This window comes from Peromyscus maniculatus, chromosome 4 (genome assembly GCF_049852395.1).
Source record: "Peromyscus maniculatus bairdii isolate BWxNUB_F1_BW_parent chromosome 4, HU_Pman_BW_mat_3.1, whole genome shotgun sequence".
In the NCBI taxonomy this organism is placed as follows: domain Eukaryota; kingdom Metazoa; phylum Chordata; class Mammalia; order Rodentia; family Cricetidae; genus Peromyscus; species Peromyscus maniculatus.
Genome location: NC_134855.1, coordinates 993,269 through 1,017,116, shown reverse-complemented (window position 1 = coordinate 1,017,116; position 23,848 = coordinate 993,269). Strand labels below are relative to the sequence as shown.

Here is a 23,848-nt window from a genome sequence, read left to right as displayed (position 1 = left end):
GTTCCTGATGATCTTGAACCTCTAGAGGGTCAAAATAGCCACAAAGAGGCCAATGTCATCAAAGACAGAAGGCAGAAATACTGAGGAAGAGTTTCCTACAGAGAATGGGGTGTCAGACTGATTAAACCCCTTCCCTTGGGCAGAGAGAGTTAAGCTCAACTGTTAAGATCATTTGTTGTTCTTGCAGAGGACCCTGGTTCAATTCCCAGCACCTACATGGTGACTCATAACCATCTGTAACTCCAGTTCTGGGGGATCTGATGCCCTCTTCTGACCTCAACAGGTACCAGGCACACACATGGTGCACACAACATGCAGGCAAAACACTCATACACGTGTAAAAAACAAAAACAAACATCAAAACCAAAACCGCAACAGAAAAACTCTTCCCTGAACAATCAAGCCTTACCAACCTTGCCTAGGCTCCACTCTGTACAAAGTTAAGGCCTGTGTTTAAACAGGCACTAGTAACTTTTAGACAATTTAGAAATTAGTAAATTAGCTGAAGTGCCAACACTTCCACACAACTTTTCTGGATTCCCCCTATCAGAAACATTTGCTTTTCTCTGATTTTTTGAATGACTTCTCTTATAGCTTAGCTGCTTTTCATCATGAATACTTGTGCACATCCTGGCTTCCCTTACTAAATTATAAGTTTTTTGAGTTACTACCTGTGTGAGATAACTTCTGCATAGGCCCTTGCTTTGAAAACAGTTCCCAGACAGCTCCAACAGGAACTGGTCACGGTAGGTACAAAGGTCAGTGAGTGCCTCTCCAAGGTAGGCACTATCTCATGGCAGAGACTGTGTGAGTGTTAGAAATCCAAGAAAGCTAGGAGTAAGGAAAAGGGGCTGTAGCCAACTTGGAAATCTAAAAGCTGCAAAGAGGCTCATCCCAGTGGGAATGCCAAATAGCTGGTCTTATGAGTGTGGACAAAGGTCAGTCTTCCCAGAAAGAAAGAAGTCAGCCATTAGCCTGACCTAACTGGCACATGGAGCACGTGAAGATTTTGTAAAGACAAAGCATTAGCAACATTTCTGATCTAGCCAGGAAGTGGTGGTACACACCTTTAATCCCAGCACTTGGGAGGCAGTCAGGCAGATCTGTGTTCCAGGCCAGCCTGGTCTACAGAGTGATTTCCAGGACAGCCAGGGCTACACAGAAAAACCCTGTCTTGAAAAACAACAACAACAACAACAAAAAAAAAACCAAAACAAACAAACAAACCAACAAAATGAAACAAAACCCCACAAACAAACAAAACCAGATCCAAAAAGAGGAAGATTAACTATGACATTTGGTAGAGCAGTGTATATTTTACAAAAACAGGTATTATATGGGAGCACAGAGACAACATGGTAGAATGGTTAGGGGCACAAATATCAAACTCTGCAGAAACCCTGGCTATGCCATTAACTACTCAAATATAGCTGGGCAACCTTGCCAAGTTTTTTAACTCAGGCCTTGACTTCTCATCACATAAAATGGGGATAATAATAGGGACCTGCTTCTTAGGAGTTGTCATGATTAACTGAAAATATACTTATAAAAGAGTCAGCATATAGTAAATGTTATCTAAATGCATGTACCACATGTTAATCTGAATAATTTTCTCTATGAAGGTTGTGGAACTAAATGAGCATGATTTACTGTTGTAAATAAATTACCTTGTCGTAGCTAGGTGGTAGGGGCACATGCCTTTAATCCCTTTAATCAGGAGGCAGAGGCAGGTGGATCTCCGTGAGGCCAGAGTGGTCTACAAAGTGAGTTCCAGGATAGCCAGAGCTGTTACACAGAGAAACCCTGTCTCTAAAAAGAAAACAAAAACAAACAAAAATTTATCTTGTTGCAATTATGTAATGCTAATTGTGCTGACATTCCATAAAAATACTGAGGCATGTGGATGGCTAAAAATCCTGAAGGCATGCTAATATGGAGAGCTCTGAGGTATGGTTCTTGTACTCAAGAAACTCATCAACAGGCAATGCACACTTTTGATCCTAGCACATCTTTAATCTCAAATAGAGGCAGGCAGATTTGTGAATTCAAGGCCACCTGGTCTACAGAGCTAGTTTCAGGACAGCCAGGGCTACTTAGAAAAACTCTGTAAAAACAACAACAAAAAACTAGTAAAGTGTATGATGCCTACAGAGACATTCCTAATTTATAGTCCCCAGGAGCCACTGTTACACAGAAAACCTGAAAGACAACTCAGATAAAGACTGAAAAAGACAAGAAAGGCTATCTCATATGAAATATAGACATGATAAAAATGAAGGTGGATAGAAAGATGGCTCACTGTTTAAAGGCACTTGTTGCTCTTGAAGAAGACCTGAGTTCAGTTCCCAGCACCCACATCAGGCAGCTCCCAACTGTCTTTAACTTCATCTCCAGGGTACCCAAATCTGTCTTCTGACTTCTAAAGGCAACTGCACCCATGTATACAAAAACTCATGCATGTGTGCTTGGGTGTGCATGCGTGTACACACACACACACACACACACACACACACACACACACACACACACCACAGTACAGTTGGGCATGGACACACATTTTTAATCCCAGCACTCAGGAGATGAAGGCAGGCAAATGTCTTTCTGAGTTTGAGGCCACCCTGGTGTACGTAGTGAGTTCCAAGCCAGCCAAGGCTATATAATGAGACTTTGTTTAAAAAAAAAAAAAAAAAAAAAGCTTTAAAAAGGAAAAATGAACATTGTATTACTTGTATGACATATCCAAATGCATTAAGACACCCTAAGGCTGACAAGATGGCTCAGTGGATTAAAGCAGTTGCTGTGAAAGAAAGAAAACTTGACTTGAATTACATGCCTGGAATCTTTCAAAAGGCTGCATGATATGTGTTGGCTACAGTTTATAATCCCAGCATTCCTACTGAGATGGGAAGCGGCCAGTTAGTCTGGAGCAAGTAGACCAGCAAAATCAAGAGAGGCCCTGCCCCCACAAGGTTCAAGGAGAAGAGAGAATGACTAAAAGTTGTCCTTTGACCTCAACAGGGTTATAAACACACACACACCCTTACCTCCCACTCCTACCTCCCAGGATCAGAAGTGGGGATGTAGATGAAATAAATTAGCCAAGAATTCATAAATATTGAATTTAGGTGGTGAGTACATGAGAAATAATTTCATTTCTGTAAGTTTAACTATTTTACATAAGAAAAGTTGTTTTTTCTTTCAGTGTTATCTATAGTATTTTATAAGTACATTTCTTCCTATCCTTCCATTTACATATATGTGAAGATGGCTGTGACAATGCTTAACTATCATCAGAGATGGGTATGATTTGGGAGAACTTTTTTTATCTTGGAACTTATGTTGAATAATCAAGTGAAAAATAAATAACAAAGTACTTGAGAAAATTCTTTAACATTGTGTTTCTCAACTTTGGCACAACTAACATTTTAGGGTAAATAATTCATTTTTTTCTGCAAAAAATTACATTGTGTGTTTCTGTGTATATGTGTATGTGTACATGCATGCATAGGCCACAACACATGAACAGAAGAGAATAACTTGTGGGAATTGGTTTACTTCCACATTTACATAGGTTCTGGGGACTCAGCCTTAGCAGCAAGTACTTTTACCTACTGAGACATCTCACCAGCCCACCAAATAATTCTCTGATGGGGTGACTGTTCTGGTGGAAACTCCACCTCAATCTCCCACCCTCATATTTCTCTCCCCAAACCCTGCGTCATTTCAGAAAGCCTGCCAAACACAGCTCCTCCCCCAGAGATGCCCAAGACCACTCCCACAGGGTATTTAAACACTCCCCCAGAAAACAGACACATGGTTTTTCCGTCTCTCTTTCCCATCTCCTCTCTGGGTGGGGTGGGTGAAGGGTTCACAACATGCCCCCACGGTTAGGCGTGTTTGCATATGCCCGGTGGACTCTTCTGCCTAGCCAGGTCCAGGTCAGGATAGCCATTTCCGGGTCAGGGCATCTCGTGTGACCAGGATGCCCAGCGGACCTGGACACTTCTGCCTAGCCAGTTCCAGGTCAAGATAGCCATTTCCAGGTCAATGTCTCGCGTGACCAGGATCCGTGACGTTGCATGGCTATGTAGGCGCACAACGTGGCCATGTGATCTATGTGCAGCGTGGAGTAGTGACGTGACCTGTGCACGCTCAGCCTTTAAAATCTGGCGCCATGTTCCCGGTCTTTTCTTCTTCTCCACACACGTGTTTCCTACAGGCCTGGGCCCTCTCTGTCCCTTTATCTTTAATAAAACTCTTATTAGCAGATTCTGTAGTGTTTTGTGACATTTCCTTGCAGGGTAAGAGCACAGCACTACCAATTAACTAACAGTGGGAGGGTGGAAAATCATCTGGGAGTGCTGTACCCATTAAACCTGGGCTTTTTCTAATTAGGTTTGATTTAAATTGCTGTGTTGGAGAGGCTTATTGAGGGGCTGATTTTCCCCCACTAGCCCAGGGCCTTGTAGTGGGAAAACATCCTTCTCCCTGACATCTGCTCTCTGCCAGACTAAGATTGGCTTTTGCCTTGGTAAGTTGCCCTTTCCAAGTCATTGCCTTAAGAGGCCTGGGGCCTCATTAGATTTTTGGGGTGTCCTGCCAAAGACGGGGTCTCGCCAGGCCCCTGACCTGTTACAGGAGCAAAGACCTGCCTTTGTTCTGTGGGACCCCTTCTGTAGAAGACATTCTGTTCAAAGAAATTTTCCACACACCCTTTTTGCCCAAAGCCGACCATAGTGAACTCACTGCATTAGGCTTTGGGTCCCAGCATAGACTTGTGAAATGTGCACCTGCAATTCGAAGCCAGATCCCCAAACGCCTTTGGGGTGTTTTACAAAACCTATTCAAATTGGGACTATCTGATACCATCAGTCCTGAACAGCTGATTTCTCTGAGCAATAAGGCTAGTCCACAATATGCTCTTCATAACCAGTCAAAGTGGCCACCAAAGGGAACCTTGGAATTTTCCATCTTCTGTGATCTTGAAAATTTTTGTCAGTATAGAGATAATTGAACAGAACTGCCCTATGTCCACAGGTTTTGGGTTCTGTGTTCCCGCCCTCCCTACAGCAGCCAGTGTCCCAAGGAACCGGTCAGGTCACTGAGCCTCTAGACTCCTGCCTATCTAGGAACTGGGACCTTGAAAATTCTGCTTTCACCATGCTGCCAGAGACACTGGCCCCTCCCCCACTCCTCTGAACCCTGCCTACCCCTCCCCCTCTTCTGCTAACACAGGTTCCTTTCAGTGGCCAGCACTCCTCACATTCCTCCCTCTATCCACCTTCTTTCCCCTCTGGGACAAAGGTTGAAGACCAAGTTCCTCCTCCTTACCTGTCTTCTTGTCCTCCCTCCTTCCCACTGATCCCTACCCCCAGTGCCACAACCTATGTTCTGGTCTCCTTCACTGGCCTAATGCCCCCGAATCCTCCCCAGTCTCCTCATACCCAGTCTCGCCAGACTCTTGACCTCCTCTGCCCTCTCCAAGAGGTAAGTGGAACTGATGGAACTGTTCAAGTCCATGCTCCCTTCTCTCTTGAGGACCTCTCACAAACAGAAAAGTGGTTGGGTTCCTTCTCTGCTAATCCTTCTCTTTATATCAAGGAGTTTTGTCCCAAGCCTACGATCTGACCGGGCATGACCTCTATGTGATCCAGGCCTTCACTCTCACTCCTGAGGAGCGAGGGAATTCAGGCAGCAGTTACAGCTTGCAGATCAGACCCACCGAGTGGACAATATGGTCCTTGTGGTTCTTCTGTGTGAAGATGCCAGCCACAGAGCCCTACTGGGGCTAACAACTGGGTCAAAACAGACAAGAAGAAGAGACCTTATGTTTCGTTGCCTCCTCCAAGGTATGGAAATGGTTTTGGACAAAGCTGTTAATTTTGATAAGCTCCAAGACACTGATTACAAGAGATCATGGTTTAGTATACTCACCTTGACCCAGCCTCCCCAGCGGGAGCCATAGTCCTGGCCACCCTTTTGATTTCTCAGTCAGCACCAGATATTAGAAAGAAATTAAAAAAGGCTGAGTAGGGTTCTCAAGCCCCTCTACAGGAATTGGTGAAACGGCTTTTAAAGTTTTTAATGCCAAAGAAGAGGCAGCTGAGTCATCTTGACAGACAAGATTGCAACAGAAGCTAAGCTCTAAGCCCAAGACTTAGCAGCTGCTCTGAGGCCACCAGGGCCCCCACAAGGGGGACAAGGCTCCATCCAGCTGCAGCTCAACCCAACTCAATTCTGCCAGGGGCCTGCTTCAAATGCTGTCAGGAGGGCTACTGGTCACAGTACTGTCCTGACCCCCAGCCACCCAGGAGACAATGCCCTGTCTGCCGACAGCCTGGAAACTGGAAATCAAGTGCTCCCATGCAGGCTTGTCCTCTATACCAACAGAGGTCCAGACTAATCAACACCTGGCATCTGAGACTCTTCCAGCCTTAGTACTCCTCAGCCTGGTGGACTGACATGTGGTCTAGACTTGGTGACTCCCATTGTCCTCTCTGAGCCTAGCATGATGCTGCAGGTAGTGGGTAAGTCCACTGACTTTCTATTGGACATGGGAGCTACCTATTCTGTTTTAACATCTCACTGGCATCCTATAGTTCCCTCGTCAATTTCTGTCATGGGGGTGGACAGGATCCTTTCCTTCCCACTTAAGAACTTGTCACTTTCCTGCATTCTTGCAGGGCGATTCTTCTCACACTCTTTCCCAGTCATACCTGCTTGCCTTACACCCTCTGCTTGGGTCATAATATTCTCAGCTGCTTTGGGGCCACACTCACCTTGGCCCCCACACTGTCTCCTGAGTCCCACTTTCTTTTCCCCTTAACAGCCTTACAAGTTCCCACCCCAGACTGTCCTGTCTCTACCCTCCCTTATCCAGTGGATCCCCAAGTATGGGACACCTCAACTCCAGTGGTGGCTACTCACCACCAGCCAGTTCTAATTCACCTTAAGGATCCTTCTTCCTTCCCTTCCAAACCCGTTTCCTATTTCTGAAACCTATCACTGAGACCTTAAGCCAATTATCACCTGACTTTTTTCTCAGGGACTTTTAGCTCCTATTGACTCACCCTGCAACACCCACTCTTCCTGTGCATTTGCCCTCTGAGGCTTACTGTTTAGTTCAAGACCTCATCAATGAGGCAGTTCTTCCAACACACCCGGGGGTTAACAACCCCTACAGCCTCCTGTCTAACACTCCTCCTGCCACCCCCCACTTTACTGTTCTGGACCTGAAAGGTGCCTTCTTTACTGTCCCTTTACACCCCGACTCATACTTCCTCTTTGCCTTCACCTGGGAGGACCCCAACACCCGGTCCTCCAGACAGCTTACATGGACTGTTCTCCCTCAGGGTTTTCAGGACAGCCCCCTATTTCTTTGGCCACGACTTGGCTCTGGATATCTCCACCTTTCACACTGGTCCTAAAACACTCATTCAATATGTAGATGACCTCCTTCTCTGTAGCTCCACTCTGCCTCTGCACCAACAGGCCACCTCTTTGCTCCTGAACTACCTCAGCTCCCTAGGATATTGTGTTTCCCCATCTACGGCTCAGCTATGCTCTCCCACTGTGGTGTATCGGGTGGTCAACTCAGCCCGGAGTCTAAGACCCTCACCTCTCACAGGGTCCAAGCCCAGCAGGATTTACAGATTCTCTCATTTTGGGGCCTAATGGTATTCTTTCTTCACTGGATCCCTAACTTTGCCATTGCGGCCAAGCACCTTACCAGACAGCCAGAGAGACTCCCAAGGGGCCCCTCATGCACCTGGCCACTGTCTGCCGCCAGCCATTTCTCTTTACTGCGAGATGTAATTTTAACAGCCCCCACCCTAGATCCTTCTTGACCTTATCACCTTTATACAGATGAAAGGTTGGGAGTGGCCACCAGGGATCTAGTCCAACCAGTTGTGCTTCTGGACTGGGCCATGGCATTCTTGTCCAAACAACTGGACCCCATGGTCTGTGAATGGCAGCCATGCTTGAGAGCCCTAGCAGCAGTGGCTGAACTCACTCGGGAAGCTCTCAAGATCACCCAGTTCCAGCCAATTACAGTTCACACCTCCTGACAGATGTGTGCTAAGGCCAATCCACACCAACTGGATGGATAGAAGCCTTTCCTACCTCCAGAGAAACAGCAGATGTGGTGGCCCAAGTACTCCTGGACCACATCATCCCTAGACTTGGCCTGCCATAGACCATACAAAAGGCCAAAGGCCATACAAAAGACCAGCCTTCACTTCCAGGGTCATGGAGCTTGTGCTGGAGACTCTCAGCATTTCCTGGAAGCTCCACAATCCCTATCTCCCAATATCCTTGGTAAAGGTGGAAGGGGCCAATGGACTCATCAAACAACAGCTCACCAAGTTCTCCATTGAACTCAGCTTATCTTGGCCTTCCTTTCTCCCCATTGCCCTTACCTGCTCTCCAGGCTACCCCATGCTGTACTACAGGCCTGAGCCCTTCTGAACTCCTTTACGAAAGGCCCTTTCTCCTCAATCACCATCTCCTGGCCCGCACTCCTCCACTGGCCAGTTACCTCTCCTACCTCTCCCTTCTGAGGTCCCTTCTCTGTTTACATGCTGACAGCTATCTCCCTGCCCCCACACCAACGGACCCAACTGCCCCTGAGCCTGCCCCACTTCCCCCCCCCCTACCCTCTGGGGAGGGGGATGGGACTGGGAGGGATGGGGGACGGGGACAGAGTACTCCTCAAAAAGCTAGCTCCTAAGTCTCTTGAGTCCTGATGGACAGGACCCTACACTGTGATCCTTACCACCCATTCAGCTGCCAAGCTTCTGGGACATTCATGCTGGTACCATCTCTCCAGGCTCAAGCGGGCACTTATTCAGGATACATGTCCAGCAGCTGGGACCCTCCATCATACGATTTTCCAAGATGTCCCAATGAAAAGCCTATCTATTCTTCTTCCTTGAGCATTCATCTTTGTCTGTACAACTAGGGCAGATGTTAATAATCCCTAGCAACTTGCCTTTTCTGCTTCCTCAAGAAACAAATGCTTGAGGTCTCCAGGATGGCAGTTATCCGGATGCTTCTCTACCCACACCTGCTGCTGAGTGTGAACCTACCAACTCCGGATTCCCCCTCCCCACATTGTCCTATCCCTGCACGAAGCAGCCAGACATGAACAGGCGGCCATATACTCAGGGTCTGGGATGTTCTGGTGTAAGCTTCACCTCAATTCCCTTCCCCCATCTCTCTCTCTCCAAATCCTGCCTCATCTCAGAAAGCCTGCCAAACAGGGCTCCTCTCTCAGAGATGTTCAAGACCACTCCCACAGGATATTTAAACTGCCCACCCCAGAAAACAGTGTTTTTTCTGGTCTCTCTTCCCCATCTCCTCTCTGGGGGGCCGGAAAATCATCTGGGAGTGCTTTACCCCTTAAGCCCGGGCTTTTTCTAATTAGGTTTGATTTGGTCTGATTTGGATTGTTGTGTTGGTGGAGAGGCTTATGGGGTGCAGAAAGTTTTCAGTGACTATCATGGTATACTGTAGTGTAGAGCAGCATCCTGGTTCTGACACACTAGATGCCAGCAGCACCACCACCCTTCCACCTGCTCTTGGCATGTCCAAAATCTAGAGGCAAAACATCTACAGCTAATAACCAGTACATTTTCTGCTCCATAAATATGAACTCTCTAATCCTTAGGTCAACCTGCATATTTAATAAGTTTCAACATGCTTTTCTTCCTTAGTCTTAATTCAGATATTAATGTTCTTTTAGTTTAGGCTATTTCAAAAAGGAAAATCAATATTGATGTTACAGATTTAGTGCTTCTACAAAAAATGTACTGCTTCTGGCATTCATCATTCATCTATTTAGAAAGGCTGAGACCATAGACTATGAGCTCTACACAACACAGCAACCTTCAAAAATGGAAGACAGCCAGGCGGTGGTGGCTCATGCCTTTAATCCCAGCACTTGGGAGGCAGAGGCAGGCGGATCTCTGTGAGTTTGAGGCCAGCCTGGGCTACAGAGTGAATTCCAGGAAAGACGCAAAGCTACACAGAGAAACCCTGTCTCGGAAACAAAAACAAAAACAAAAACAAATAAATACGTGATTCTAGTACCTGACTTTTGTTTTCTGATACAAGGTCTCACTGTGGAGCCTAGGCTGGTCTCAAATTCATGTGTGCAACCACATCCAGCTAAACCTGACTCTGTTTAATATTTAAAGATACAGATTTTCAGAACTTACTAGGTACTATAGATGTGTGTGTGTGTGTGTGTGTGTGTGTGTGTGTGTGTGTGTGTGTGTGTAACTTTTTAGCCATTTCTAATTAGTCCCATCTGGAAATCACACTCTTAAGAGGCTTTAAAACCATTCTTATTGTTTTGAAACAAGGTCTCACGTAACACAGGTTGGATCCTAACTCCTAACTCTGCCGTCACCCCCTAACTGCTAGGATTGCAGGCGTGCACCACCACACCTGTAGGACTTAGATACTGTTTCCTTTCTTACTATTTTTAGTAGGTGAATATGGGTTTGATTTACTTCAGATAACTAACAAGGCATGAAAGCTAAATTATGGGTTGGTTATCTGTTTTTTTTAAGGGGTCTCAAGCTCCTAGGCTCAAGTGATGTTCCTGCCACAGCCTCCTGAGTAGATGGAATCCAGGTAGAAGCCACTGCACTCACTCCAGACTGCCTCCCTCCCTTGCTTCCTGACTACATCTTGGACCAGAGTTTTCATACTTTATATCAGCTGTGAACTTCTTTACAGCCCTCAAAGAATTCCTTTTTTGTATACATTAGCTGGAATTAAACCCTATAATTTTCATCCAAAAACCTTGTCTGGAACAATGCCATGCCCTTTTTTTAATGACTGCCATTCGCTACATTCAGCCTATCAAAACAGATGTAATCAAAAAGTTAAAATTCTAAATGCAATTCAAATAACTCCAACCTCATGATAAGAGCTTTGACAGCAAATAATGCACTTTGTAATAATTTGGTAAATGCAACCATCTAACTATGAGCAGCTAAATATGGCTGAAGAAGGCCAACACACACAATTATGCTGACTGACCAAATTTTCTATCCACAACCTCACAAGGGCATTTCAATTTTATTCCCCATTCCATTCACTCTTCAGCTTCCCAGAGCACTGTTTTACTTCTTCCTCTTTCCATCAACAGTCTATGCTTCAGTTAATGGCAAATGTCATTCAATCAGTACAGCTCTTCCACACATAGCCAAACACATTCCAGTTGCCATGTATACTACTTTATTTGTTTTGTTGATTGAGCTGAGCATGAGAACAATCCTTCTATTTATGTATTAACCCTTACATTCCCCACAGTTATCCAAGGATCTCCTTCTGTTCTAGTAGTGCCACCAACAGTCTCTTCTCTGAGTAGTTAAAAACATCAGATGAACTGCCATTCCTCCTGACTTCCCTCTTTCCACCACACAATGCTGCTCCAGCTTTCATGTCAGCCTTTCTGTCCTTTGGTGTCTTAGGGTTCTACTGCAGTGAAGAGACATCATGACCACAGACACTCTATAAAGGAAACATTTAACTGTGGCTGGCTTACAGTTCAGAGGTTTAGTTCATTATTGCCATAGCATGTAGGCAAGCAGGTACTGGAGAGGTAGCTGAGAGTTCTATATCTAAATCCACCGGCAGCAGGAAGACACAGTGAGCCACTAGGCCTGGCTTGAACTTCTGAAACCTCAAAGCCCACACCTTCAGTGACATACTTCCTTCAACAAGGCCCCATGTATTTCAACAAGGCCCCACTTCCAATAATGCTACTCCCTATGAGTCTATGAGGGCAATTTTTATCCAAACCACTACACAGTGTAACTCTTTAAAAGGCCCAGGGTGGTTCATTCCATTTTGTTTTTCTCAAAACAAATAATTATTTAAAAGACCTGTCTTTCTGGCTACACTCAGTTTGTCTTCCATTCACATCAACTAATCCACTTTGTCCCCTTCATTACAAAGCACTACTAGTCAGTATTAATGATCTCTATACCAGCAAAGTCAGACAAGCAAGTCTTCACTGATGTTACTCAGCCACACTGAGGAAGTCTCAGATGATCATATTCTTCCAAGCACTAGAATGTTCTTGACCTCAGATCTGAGACCTTCTCTTTCTCTTCATCATTTATTATAAAGCTGCCCATTATACTCAGTCATGACTTTTTTTATTTCCATTTTTCCCCTCCTAAAATACAGGATCTTTATATCCCAGATTGCCAGACTGGCCTTGAATTCACTATGTAGCTAGACTGGCCTTGAACCAGCAATCTCCTGCATCAGTCTTCCAGGGATTGCGATTATAGGGACATGACACTAAGCCTGGTTATGCTCATGGCTTTAAATATCAACTATATACACTAACAACTCCCAAGATTTTAAGCTGCACATTAGACTTCTTGCCTTATTTGTTTCCTTTTTTACAACTTCCTACTTGACATCTGTGGGGATGGCCAACTGGTGCTGACAACTTACCATATTGGAAACTGAATCCCAACTACTCCCCCCCCCCCCCAAATCCAACCCTGCTCTATTCACAATTTTGCTCATCTCAGTTAAGGACTGCACATTTTCATACTGCTCAAACTGATCTCTTAAAAACATGACTGATTGTATCATTTCTCATCTCAACATTTTCCTATAGTTCCATTCTCAGAAGGTCCTCCAAGTCTTTGCCATGGATTTTAAGGTCTCATATGACCAGAACTCTCCTACCATCCTTCATTCTACCATTCTAGTTGACTCCAGTTATATAGCTCCTTGCTGCTCTCAAATAAAGAGAGGAATCTACAGGAGTCTGCCTAAGAAGTATTAGGGAATTTATAAGGATATAAATGGAGGAAATACATTCATGAATACAGAACCGAGTAGACAGCTGAAGTGTCCTCTGATCTGACCGGGGAACTAATACACTGGCAGTTCGATCACACCAGGAAGCAGGAAGCAGGGACCTCGAGACCCCTTTCCCTTTCCTTTTAAAAGAGGTCACATACAATGGCAAGAAGCACCACCTCCTGCCCTACCCTCCTGTATAGCCCAAGGTCATGGGAGTAGCAAATACCACCACTACACTCAAACATACCAAAACATTACATCCCTTCCACAGCTGCCTTGGTATTTACTGAAATCTCAGTTTGGAATGTTCTTCCCCCTAAGACCTACATATCTGATTCACCATTTCACTTAACATCCAATCAAACCACTTTGTCAGAGAAGAACCTTAACTACTTAACATATTATGAATTTACTTACTTACCATCTATCTCCAAATATCCCCAGGAGGAGAGAAACTTTGTTTTAAAACTTCCAGTGTCATACAGTAGTTGATTAAATTCTTGGTTGCCAGGCAGGGTGGTTCATGCCTTTAATCCCAGCACTCAGAGGTAGGTAAATCTCTGTGAGTTTGAGGTTAGCCTGGTCTACAAAGTGAGTTCCAAGACAGACAGGGTGGTTACACAGAGAAACTTGGTCTTAAAAAACAAAACAAAACAACGAAAAAAGAAATTCTTGGTGAAAGAATAAGCAAATTTAGCTTTTCAAATTATAAAATGGATAAATAAAATGTATTAATTACTTCTGAATACATTTGTAATATAGAAATGTACCACCCCAACCTCCTTTAAGAAAGGACTTAGTGGGCAAATTCAGCCCCTGTGGGGTTCACCTAGCAAAGCTGCCTTGTCCAGTCAAGTTCTTCCCATGGTAGCCTAAATCCAATGAGTGGCAGAAACAAGGAAGGACCTTGAATCTTCCATTTTCCCCAGCTTTCTTTCTGGGTCTTAATCACAAATTAGACATAATTTGGAACACTCCCTTGTGAGAACTCCCCTGAAGCTGCTTTTGGGGCAACTACAGAAGCAAATTCAGCTGGACAAAAACTGAAAAACATACACAACCAGGTACTCCAGCCTGATATAGAGCAACTCTGCTAGGACAGCAGCTCCAGGGCTTGCAAGGCAGTCAGTGCTGGCTACTGTAGAACAGAATCTCAGCAGCTTCTCTGGCCAAATCCTACTTCATTCCTGTCATGTCCACAGTGCTTAAACCTATGGGTATTATTAAATAGCTCATGCACCAAATTCTGTCTCAAATTCTGCTTCCTAGAGACCCAGCCTGTGCACAATTAAAATAAAACTGTGCTTGTTGAAACTAAAAAACAACCAAACCAATATCCTTGTAAAATACAAAGTGGCAATGTCTACAGATGGTTCTGTGATACATGCTCCTTCCTTCTATAGAAACAGTTGCATAACAGTCTCCTATTTTAGCTGGGCACAAGACCAAGCAGAATAAAACTATTTTCTCTTGCATCCAGGGGAGGCCATGAAACTAAATCACAGCTAATGGGACTTGAGCTGAAGTAACATATAATTTCCAGAACTGGTTCTTACCAGAATTAATGTGTTCTTTCCTTGCCTTTTCCCTCTGTCTTATAACAGGATATAAACATCATTTTGAATATTATGGACCACACAGTTCTGGGCAACAACCCTGTGATAGCACAGCAGTGCAAAGAGAAGCAGCCCAAATCTTTGTGGAACCACAATAGTTAGCCCTGGAGAGTTTAAAGTCAATTTGTACATTTCAAAAACCAAGTCTCTGGCTTCAAATCTTCATTAGCTGTCAGCCACAACTATTACCAGGAAACTGCCCACATTTCTTCCAACTCCAAGCTCTCACTCTTATACCCAGCACTTGCAGTCTCTGTAAGGTAAAACTTCATGCAGGGCCTAGGTACTTCCTGACCTACCCTTCCTTCCATTGGAGGTCCCAAGGACACAGAACAGTAAAGAACCACAGGCTCTATTTCCTTTCTTTGGTCACTAACTTAGTTTAACTGGCTTTTCTTGATGTCACACCTCTGCTTGGGGTCCAGCCTCAGTCTCCTCGAAGTCCTACTTTTCTTCCTCTCTGAAACTCTTTCTAGCAAGTCATTTTCCTATGAATATCAAGGTCCGATTCTGCTCAGCTTGAGGACTTGAAGCCAAACTCCATTGTCTAGGGTTCTTCACAGTAAACAACTACATGCCATTTCAAATCCTTTTTTTTTTTTGCATATCAAACACTTCTTAAATGAAAGTGGAATTGTACAATATAAACTATGCAACTTGTACTTGTCTTTTAAAATACATCTTGGATCATATTCTATGACAACTGTTTTATGTATTTGTGTAGATATACATGCATATTAAGTGAATGTAGATAAAATGTATTAACTTTCTAGTTCAGTAAATACCTGAGTTTAAAGTCTTAAAATGATTATATACAAAATCATCATATTATCATATTTAAGTATTTTAGATTGAGATATGTATGATTTTCATCAAAAAATGTTCTTCCTTTGAATCTTGTGATTCAATAAGGAAAGAAGAAAAGAATTGATGCCGGACATAGTAGTACACTGTGTGGTGGTTTGAAAGAAAATGGCCCCAAAGGGAGTGGCACTATTAGGCGGTGTGGTCTTGTTGGAGGAAGTGTGTCACTGAGGGAGTATGCTTTGAGGTCTCCTATGCTCAAGATACCGCTTAGTGTCACAGACCACTTCCTGTTGACTGCAAGATGTAGGACTCTTAGCTTTTTCTCTAGCACCATGTCTGCCTGCATGCTGCCATGTTCTACCACGATCACTATAATTTCTGAATTCCTAAAATGAGGCAGTGAGATACAGAAAAACACAATACTGGTAAGCTGAGAAAGAGGGCAGGTCAGACGTGGGAGAGAATTAATGTGGTAGTGTTTTTCCTATTAGTGCACTGTGAAGGGATGTCTTCAATCTAGTTATTAAATGTTCACTCTGTCTGTGGTTAATAGCTATTATGCTAAAGGCAATTACTCAGGCTAGAACCAGAGATATAAGGGGCAGGTTGTTGTTTTAATAGACTTAAATAATTCCTTCATTTGCAGAGATGTGCCCTATTCTTCAATCAGCAAGCACATTTACAACAGCAATACTCTCCTTCCTGCTTCCAATTCTAAAAAAAAAAAAAAAAAAAAGAAAGAAAGAAAGAAAGAAAAAGAAAAAAAAAAGCAACACAAAAACAAGGACTGGAGTGGCTAATCTTTATATCAACTTGACACAAGGTAGAGTCCTTTTGGAAGAGGGACTGTCAATTGAGAAAATGCTTCCACCAGATTGGCCTGTGGGTAAACCTGTGGTGTATTTTCTCTTTTCTGGGGGGCGGAGGGAGGGTTCGAGACAGGGTTTCTCTGTGTACCTCTGATGCTTTTCCTGGAACTCACTCTGTAGCCCAGGCTGGCCTTGAACTCACAGAGACCCACCTGCCTCTGCATCCCGAGTGTGGGATTAAAGGAGTGAGCCATCACCACCCAGCTATAGTGTATTTTCTTAGTGATTGATGTTAGAGGGCCCAGTCATTGTGGGTGGTGCCATCACTGGGCTGGTGTCATGGGTTCCATAAAAAAGCAAGTTGAGCAAGCCATGGGGAACAAGCCTACTTTCTCCATGGCCTCTGCATCAGTTCCTGCCCTAACTTCCCTTGATGATGGACTGTTATGTGGAAGTATAAGATTAAATAAACTTTTTCCTCCCCAAGTTGCTGTTGGTCATAGAATTTAAACACAGTAATAGAAACCCAAACTAAGACATTGCCCTTGCAAAAGACCTGAGTTTTTGTCCTAGTACCCACAGGGCAGATTCCCAGGGAATCTCACAACCTCTTCTGGCCTTCTTGGGCACTGCATGAATGTGGTGCACAGACACAGATGTTGTAGGCAAATCACCCATACTTAAAACATTAAAAAAAAATCTTTAAAAAATTTAAATGAAAAATAATATTGTTGGAACACAGTCCAAGAATGGAGTCATGTGAGGAGATTTCTGAGTGCTTGTGAGAAAACTCCAAGAAACCAAGACAAGAGTCTTGTGACCCCGGTTTCTTCAAAAACACAGAATTGTTCTTGGATTATGTTTTTGTGCCCTTCACAGGTGTAGTGGATAGGAGTGAGTTTACTTCAGATTATTCAGTACAACTGGCTATTGCTATTGGGTTATATGTCTTTATGAAAAAACATGTCTGTCACATGCAGCTTGTCCTTGTACACTTTACTCAAGTGACTCCTCTTAACCTTCAGAGTATAAATTGGCTAATGCTCTGAATAAAGTTGGCTACTGCAGGACACTTTAGTTTGCCTCTTTTATAATCTCTATCATTCTTCCAGAGCCTCTCATTTCCACTGCCTCTAGAGCAGTGACAAATATACATTTCCTTATGTGAAAAATTGAGAAAAAACATATTCAGATAGTCCCCAAGTTACACTGAGCAAAATGTAATCCCTACAGATTTTTTTTTTTTTTTTTTTTTTGAGACAGGGTTTCTCTGTGTAGCACTGGCTGTTCTGGAAGTCACTCTGTAGATCAGACTGGCCTTGAACTCAGAGATCAGCCTGTCTCTGCCTCCTGAGTGCTGGGATTAAAGGGGTGCTCCACCACCTTCTGGCTCAGAATTTAGCTAAGAAAAGCTTTTGCTTCAACAAAGTATAAGTACTATCATCAGTACCTTGGCTTAGGTTCTACCTGAATTTGAATGCTCCAAGCTTAGGTGCAAATAATGCACATGGAGAAATTACATGTCTTCTTCGTCGTCATCGTCGTCTTCCTCCTCCTCCTCCTCCTCCTCCTCCTCCTCCTCCTCCTCCTCCTCTTTTTGGGTATTTCTGAGAGAGGATTATACTTTGTAATATAGGCTACTGTCAATCTTATAATCCTTTCTTTTATGTACTGGGACTACAGGAATTAATCCAGCGACGCTGAATTCTTATAATACTTGACATTTTACTTAGCAAGATGTCTTTAAAGTTTACTCAGTTGCATCTGTCAGCATTTAATTTCTTTTTACAACAGAGTATGGTTGGATGTGTACATTATTTTGTGTATAAATTCATTCATGGATGGACATTTGAGTTGTTTTATCCTTTTGGCTACTGTGACTAATGTTGCTGTGCAAACTGATGCATAATATATTTGAATCCCAGCTTTCTATTTTTCGGGCATGAGGGAAATCTGGCATTCTAGGCAGAAAAAAAAAACAAAAACAAAACAAAACAAGAATACAGGCCACCGAGTCAACCTTCCTGGTGTGTCTAAGCAACAGCAGGAAGTTCAGGTGTAACAGAAGTGTGACACCTAGACTGATGAGGAGGAAGATGGTGCTAGGGGAGCTGGTTTGCATCAGGTTTCCAGGAATTGTGTACTATGGGAACTGAGGAGCCACTGGGGCATTATAAACAGAGGGCTGATTTAGATGTACATTTCCAATTTGATGATTCCCAGCCTTTCTACTACCTGATATAACCTTTTGAATGAACTGAGAGAAGTACCTGAGATCTGGTAATAAATAAGCCAGTGCCTTGAATTCCATGGCTTTCTTCTCCAAGTTCTTGTCCCTGCACTGATGGCGTTCTCTTAGACTGTTTCCCTGTATCTGTGGGCAGTGATTTTCAGTCCTTTCACACATAATTTCCACTACTCCAAACACTGTTAAATGCATTAATATAACCTAAGATCCAAATTAAAGTTCTATTTTTATCAGTTAGTTGGCAGATTTTTTTTTTTTAGAGTTTATAGCTTGTTTGTTTTTGCTCATGTTTTTGGGACAGGTTCTCAGTATATATAGCACTACTTGGTCTGGAACTTACAGAGCATACTACCTGTCTCTGCCTTCCAAATGCTGGGCTTAAAGAAGTATGTCACCATGCCATGCAGCCAGCAATTTTTTAAATAGAAGGAATCAGAAATAATACTAACATCTGCAATAATAACAACTATCATCACCTAAACTTGGGTCTATACTCCAAGCACTGAAGAAAAGCACTTCATACATATTCATAAAACTAGGACTGGGACTGGCCTCTACTGCAAAGCCGACTGCTTCCTTAGCCAGGTAGCACTGCTTCATTTCTTCAATTACTCCCCAAAGCTCAATCCTCTCAGGTCTTCCTTAGGTCCACACAATTAGAGGACAATTCAAGGTCAACTGTAACTCTTGGTCTCTGTATTAAAGCACACACTATTTTTCTAAGAATCCTAGAGCTGGACAGAAGCCAGAGTTATATACTTGGCTCTAAGGCTGCAGGCACATCTCTATAATCCATTCCAGACAGATGGGTATTTTCTATTTTTAATGACATCCAGGAAAGAAAATTCTTGCCCACTAAATTTAGATTGTGAGCCAAAGGAAGGAAGCATATCCCATTTTATGCTCCATATAGCTACACCATCACATGAATCCTGAACATTATTGTCACAACTAAAATTACACTTACTAACTACATCCAAAAATGAGGCTGGCCACTAGAAAGGGATTCCACTGGACTCTCCAACTGACAAGAGAACACAATAGTTCTAGTCCAAAACACAATGGAGATGACATCGCAACATCTGTCACTACTGTCTAAAAACTTACCTCTCACAAGTAACTGGAAAAATGACAGTGCCCAGTATGATGCTTGTTACACAGTTGTAACCAGACTTAAAAAAGGAACTTCAAGCCAGGCACTGTAGTGTAGACATTTAATATCAGCATTCAGGAGGCAGGTGGATCTCTGTGAGTTCGAGGTTAGCCCCTGCTGTAGAACCTTTTTGTACACTGTGAATATGTACTACTCTCAATGCTTCATAAGGAGCTGGCTGCCAATAGCTAGGCTAGAAAAAGGTTAGGCGGGACTTGCAGTAAAAAAGAGAGCGCCGAGACAAAGGGCCGAGTCTCAGAGGAAGCAAGATGAACATGCCGTGCTGAAAAAAGGTACTGCCATGTGACAGAGCATAGATAAGAAATACTTGTTAATTTAAGGTGTAAGAGCTAGTTAGTAACAAGCATAAACTTGGCTGAGCATTTATAATTAATATTAAGTCTCTGTATGGTTATTTGGGAGCTGGCTGCGGTCCGGACCAAAAACAAAAACAAAAACAAAACAAACAAACAAACAAAAAAACTGCCTACAAATGGCACCCAAAGTCTGACAATGCATATCTACATAAAACCCAAGGAAGCTTAAGAAAAGGTTCCAAACACACAAAACACAAAGTCAAACACAGTTTCCTAGTCCTGCAATCTCTCACTGGGGCCCTAAATACAGAGAGGCATCTCCTGGCCACTGCCTGTGGGCTTGAGCCATCAGCATGATGATGAGCTAAGCCACATGGCAAGTTCAAGGTTTTGCTCATGCAAACAGAAAAGATTAAAATATGAAGTAAAGACAGATTCAGATGGAAAGAAAATCCTATAAATGGGTTCTAGTGTGTCAAAAAAAAATGTACATAGGCTTGGGAGAGAAGTTAGAAAGGGTATTGTGGTGATATTTTATTTGTATGTTAATCAAGTTTGCTCGGAGATCAGAGGTCATAGCCAGCCATAACCAAGTCAGGTTGTGGTAGCACACGTCCTTAATCCGATCACATAGCAGGCAGAGTATCTATGTGTTCAAGGACACAGCCAAGCGTAGTGACACATGCCTTTAATCCCAGTACCAACCAGAGAGACCTGGAGGTCTATACAGAAAGGCAGTGATGAGAAAATGAGGTGGCTGGGCTAAGAACCAATGAGAAGGCAGAACAGCAAGGCAATAAAGGCACAGGTAGACAGGAAGAAGCTGGTTCTCTTGGGAAGCTAAGGCAGCATGGTGAGCTAAGGTTAGCTGGTGGCTATCATTATTTCTCTCACCTCTATGGCTTTCACCCCTGTATTTGGCTCTGTGTTTCTTATTTAATAAGACTGTTTAGAAATTCACCCACAGGGTATAGGCAGTCATAGAAAAAAAAGTAGTTTAAAAATAATAGTAAAGTCTTTAAAGAGAAAAGTAAAATAATAAAAAAATAAGCCACATAGAGATGGAAAATACACAGTGAGTTTGGATTTTGTATGTTATTGTGTTGTCTTCGAATTTTTGATTGCTGATAAATGAGTGGTAGTTGCTAAGAGACACTGGATTATGGAAGTTGATAGATTAAATCAACCTATATATTTAAAAAATATCTTGACTTCAAAATGGAAGTGAAAAGGTGTGTTGCTTTGAGGAAGAGGTTAAACTTTGCCCACAGAAAATGAAAGGCTGTGGATTCGTTCAGCATTGATGAAGATCAAGTTTAATCAAGGAAGACCCCCTGAAAATCCTGGCTACAGACATAAACCTAAAAAAACTACAAAACATGTAATGTATATTTTACCTGCTCAAACTAAAACAAATCATCTTTGGCTGACTTGTGCACAACACATAGTGTATACTTATATTAATGCAGACATGTATGTTACCTTTAAAAGTTTTTCAGAGCAAGGGGACCAGGCAGTAATAAAAATGAATGGCCCAGGTGATCCAGTATCTCAGAACACCTCTGTTGCAGTTTCTTCAGAGTTCTACATCCAGAACAACTTCAAGGCTGCTGGCTGAGGTGATCCAGCCTCACAGACTACTCCAGGCAGGACTTAAGAATTATCCTGATTTTCTTAAGGTTCCCCCAAAGATGCCAGTGCCCCCAGACAACAGGAAGCAGTCTAGAAAAAACAAGGCCCACATTCCCAAAAGATGGGTTATGGATGTTTGTCATCATTTGGAGAGGTTGGTAACAAATGTTATTGGTCATGGTCAGGAAAAAAGCTAAACAAAGGAGTTAAATTCAAAGATCTCTTTCTAAAGGAAAAAAAAGATATAATATAGAAATGATGAGATAGATGAAAAGTATAGATTATTGAATCTACTTTAATCCAAAAAGCAACTATTAATCTCAAAATAGTTTATATTGTTATAGATTTTGGTTTATTGATACAAATTTAAAGTTATTTTTGTTATACTGTATTATGTTTCTACTCTTGTTTGGAGTATTGTGCTTATGCAGCTCATTTTATTTTTATTTATTTATTTATTTATTTATTTATTTATTTTTTTATTTTTTGGTTTTTTTCGAGACAGGGTTTCTCTGTGTAGCTTTGCGCCTTTCCTGGAACTCACTTGGTAGCCCAGGCTGGCCTCGAACTCACCGAGATCCGCCTGGCTCTGCCTCCCCCGAGTGCTGGGATTAAAGGAGTGCGCCACCACCGCCCGGCTGCAGCTCATTTTAAAAGGTAATGTATAGTTAAGAAATACAGCTGCGCGGTGGGCCTGTAATCCCAGCACTCAGGAGGCAGAGGCAGGTGGATTTTTGTGAATTCGCGAACAGTCTGGTCTACAGAGCTAGTCCAGGACAGGCTCCAAAGCTACAGAGAAACCCTGTCTTGAAAAAAAAACAAAAGAAAACAAACAAACAAAAAAAAGAAATACAGGTTAGTTATCTATAATAAACTTGTTGTCATATTAGGTATGTTTTCAAGGTTAAACAGATATATTTAGATAGATGGTCTTCAAATACTTTAAAGACTTAAAGAATGTGGCATTTAAGGTGTTTAATAACCTAAGCTTTTTCATGACAGTGAAACATGTCTGGTCTGTTCCTGACAGCACCAATTTACTTCAAAAGAAAATGATGGGCACTGAAAAAACTCTGTATGGAATTTTCTTTCTTTATGGTAAAAGCTAGCCACTGGGCAAAGAAACTGCCCTTGCCTCAATTGCTGACAATTGTTAGCAATTGTCCAAACTGGACCAGCAGGACACAAAAGAAAGTGAATGTTAAACTTTGCCAAGACAAGGTAAAACAGTCCTTTAAAATTCCCTGATTCTCAGAAATGTCTGTCAGATATACTAGGCCTATAGGCTAAAGATGGATGCCCCAATATTACAGAAGAATTTTGAATTATTGTCCAGGCAGCCAGATGTCCCTGTTGTTATTAAACCCTTGTGGGGTCTTTGATGAAGTTAAAGACTAAATAGTTAGACTTATAGTTTTCCTTAGTTATGATAAAAAGTAAATTAGGTATAAAACTCCATACTCACAAAGATAAGATAGATAATAGAGTATTTTCTCTAAATTTGTCAAATACAAATGGACTGGATATTGTAACTGTAATTCTTACTTAATAATTGGTTTTGTTTTATATAGTTTTACTATGATAAAGTTAAAACCTTCTTATTTAATTAGACAAAAAGGGGAAATGTTATGTAACACTCTTTTTGTACACTGTGAATATGTATTTTTCTCATTGGTTAATAAAGAGCTGACAGACTAATAGCTAGGCAGGAAAAGGTGAGGTGGGACTTTCGGACAAAAAGAGCACAGGGAAGAAGGGCGGGAGTCACAGAGTTGCCAGAGACTTAGAGGAAGCAGGATGAACATGCTGTGCTGAAAAAAGGTACTGCCATGTGACAGAGCGTAGATAAGAAATATGGGTTAATTTAAGTTGTAAGAGCTAGTTAGTAACAAGCCTAAGTTATCAGTCTAGCATTTATAATTAACATTAAGCCTATATGGTTATTTGGGAGCTGGCTGGTGGTCCTGACAAAAAAACTCCACCTACTCTAGTCTAGTCTACATAGGCAATTCCAGGATGGCCAGGGCTACACAGTGAGACTCTAGTCTTTTCTTCCTATTGCAGTGATCAAACGCCTTGACAAAAGCAACTCAGGGGGTGGGGTGGGGGAGACAGAGTTCATTTTGCTTACAAGTCCTTAACATAGTGCATAACTGAGGAAAGTCAGGTCTGGAACTCAAGGTAGGAACTGATGCAGAGGCCATGGAGGAGTGCTGCTTACTGGCTTGCTCCCCATGGCTTGCTAAGTCTTTCTTATAGCACCCAGGGCCAACAGCCTGGGATGGCACTGCTGGGCCCTCTCAAATGAACCATCAATCAAGAAAATGCACCACAAGTTTGCCATAGGTCAATGTAGTGGGGGCATTTTCTCAATTGAAATGTTTTCTCTTCAAAAATGACCCTAGCCATGTGTCAAACTGACA

At 42.6% G+C, this 23,848-nt stretch overlaps 1 protein-coding gene across 8 annotated transcripts in view; it reads right to left on the bottom strand.

Moving 5' to 3' along the window:
- Positions 1-23,848, bottom strand: part of Scai (suppressor of cancer cell invasion) — a 119,541-nt gene that overhangs the window by 60,639 nt on the left and 35,054 nt on the right. For 2 of the 8 annotated variants that reach the window (XR_013050382.1, XM_015986193.3), the window contains exon 1: positions 8,421-8,605. The exons of 3 other annotated variants lie outside the window; for them this stretch is intronic. Coding sequence is in view for 2 of the 5 variants with exons in the window: in XM_015986193.3 (XP_015841679.1) it covers positions 8,421-8,506 (86 nt within the window). In the remaining 3 variants the exon portion in view is untranslated. Of the gene's footprint in view, positions 1-5,934; positions 8,628-13,264; positions 13,428-23,848 lie in introns of those variants that run through there. 3 more of the 8 variants (XM_076568767.1, XM_015986194.3, XM_042274714.2) reach the window with 3 other exon arrangements.